Source organism: Pundamilia nyererei, unplaced genomic scaffold (assembly GCF_000239375.1).
Source record: "Pundamilia nyererei isolate P.nyererei 1_Seehausen unplaced genomic scaffold, PunNye1.0 scaffold00299, whole genome shotgun sequence".
Classification (NCBI taxonomy): Eukaryota; Metazoa; Chordata; class Actinopteri; order Cichliformes; family Cichlidae; genus Pundamilia; species Pundamilia nyererei.
In genome coordinates this window covers 602,367-604,265 of record NW_005187700.1, presented here as the reverse complement: position 1 = coordinate 604,265, position 1,899 = coordinate 602,367, and the positions used below count along the sequence as shown (strand labels likewise).

The 1,899-nt window shown below is 49.4% G+C and overlaps 1 protein-coding gene across 1 annotated transcript in view; it reads right to left on the bottom strand.

Annotated features, from left to right (window-relative positions):
* Positions 1–12: 12 nt before the first annotated feature.
* The window catches only part of sugct (succinyl-CoA:glutarate-CoA transferase), a gene marked incomplete at its 3' end in the record, with an annotated part of 14,349 nt that continues 12,462 nt past the window's right edge, over positions 13–1,899 (bottom strand). Inside the window, exons 10-12 of the mRNA XM_005751110.1 lie at positions 623–694; positions 422–519; positions 13–115 (exon numbers count right to left, since the gene is read on the bottom strand). Of these exons, the coding sequence (XP_005751167.1) occupies positions 13–115; positions 422–519; positions 623–694 (273 nt within the window). The remainder of the gene's footprint in view (positions 116–421; positions 520–622; positions 695–1,899) is intronic.

Sequence of the window (1,899 nt, the reverse complement as noted above, 5' to 3'; positions counted from 1 at the left end):
GTCGTCACTGACCTGTGGCTCGGAGAACACTTCTTGAATGCTGTTGATTGGCCCAACTGGAACACCTGAGCCCTTGAACTTCTTCAGCCAATCAGCCGTGGTCTCCTGCAGGAACCTGACAGACAGATGAAGAGGATAACGTTTACCTAAAACATGTTCTGATTGGTCAAACTGTCCTGTCTCTTCATCACTGTTCTAATGAAGGACCTCAGGGCTCCCGATGATGATGACAGTGAACAACTTGGCAACCACGTGGAAGAAGAACTCTTTTTCAACAGGAAGAGACACCTGACAGACACCTCCCAGTGTGTGTGTACCTCTGTGACAGTGTGTGTGTGTGTGTGTGTGTACCTCTGTGACAGTGTGTGTGTGTGTGTGTGTGTACCTCTGTGACAGTGTGTGTGTGTGTGTGTGTGTGTACCTCTGTGACAGTGTGTGCAGCAGCTGTTTGCGGTTCTCGACTCTCAGCTTGTTGCTTTTGTACTTGGGCTCCTCCGTCAGCTCCGTCAGCTCCATGACCTGCAGATTTCCACAGACAGCAGAGAGTGAGTGGGAGAAACATTCTTCAAGCCAGCTGTTTCCGTGGTAGCATGTCTGTGTCCGTACAGGTAAACGGACTCACCTGGCAGACTCGGACAAACTGCTTTTCATTGCCCGCAGCCACAACGATGTGCCCGTCTTTGGTTTTGAAGCCCTGAAAGAAAAACACACAACATGAACACAGCGACGTTTCAGTCTGATAGAAACCTCTGACAGCACGCTCACAACCGCACACGTCTAACCTCTGACAGGCTCTTACATTCACGTCCATACCTCTGCTCAGCTTGTGTATAATCCAAAATGATGAAGCATGAATATTACTGCAGCTAGACTTCCTCCAACATAAATATGGACGTGTTTTCTCTTGTGCAGAAGTTGAACGCGCTCCCCTCCATCTCTTCACAGGTTACTGCACGAGTGATGTGGGCACCGCCTTAAAGCTGATGGGACACCTCCGACTTCACGTCTGCTCAGCTTTTGTTTTTCACAGGTTCAAAGTGAAAAGACGCTGGGACAGCCTGGCTGACTGAGCTGGACTTCAACAACTACATCGATGTGCTTCAGGTCAGGTTTTTTTCACTGCAGTGCAACATGTTTGTGTTGTGCTGCAGATGGCAGAGCACGAGAGAAGAGCAGAAACTCGATACACTAACACACGATCAAAGAAATAAGTTTCAGGACTCCGGTAGAACAACTTCCCAGGACTTTAGGAAGTTCTGAAGCAGCAGACGCTGACTTTGTGCTGCCGACTGTGGGGAATAAAATCATTTTCATTAAGTCGATGCTTCCCAGCAGGTAGATATGAAATTTACTCTGATTAAATAAAAGGTGGTGAGATCATGAAGGATCAGCGTTAATAACCCGAAGCCCACCAGAGGAAACCTCCTCAAAAGGCCAGCCGATGGAGGCCTTCCTCCTCCTCTAATCTCCCCGCTCATCTTCTCCTCCTCTTCCTCGCTCACTGAAGTGCCTGTAATAAAAACTCTTCACCACATGAAAGCAGCAGCAGAGCAGCTGTCATACATCACAGCGCACACACTCGGCGGCGGCCACGTCCCGCTGCGCTGTGTGTGCATTCAGACCACTAACCCCTCAGTCACACTGCTGCTTCGGTTTCATCTCACCCTCCAGGGAATTGTGGGTAATGCAGTCCACACGGGGCTGCGATGGGACATTCACCCACAAAACCTCAAACAGTCCTCAGAGAGGTTGCAGCGGGCGGCTTCTGCCCCCTGCTGGCTGCAGACCTGAAGCTGCTGACCTTCACATATTTACATTTTTTAATTTTTAGGCTCCTCCAGCTGCTAGTTTTAGTTTCACAGGACATTTCCTGATGTTCCACAGTCGCTGCTTTCATCT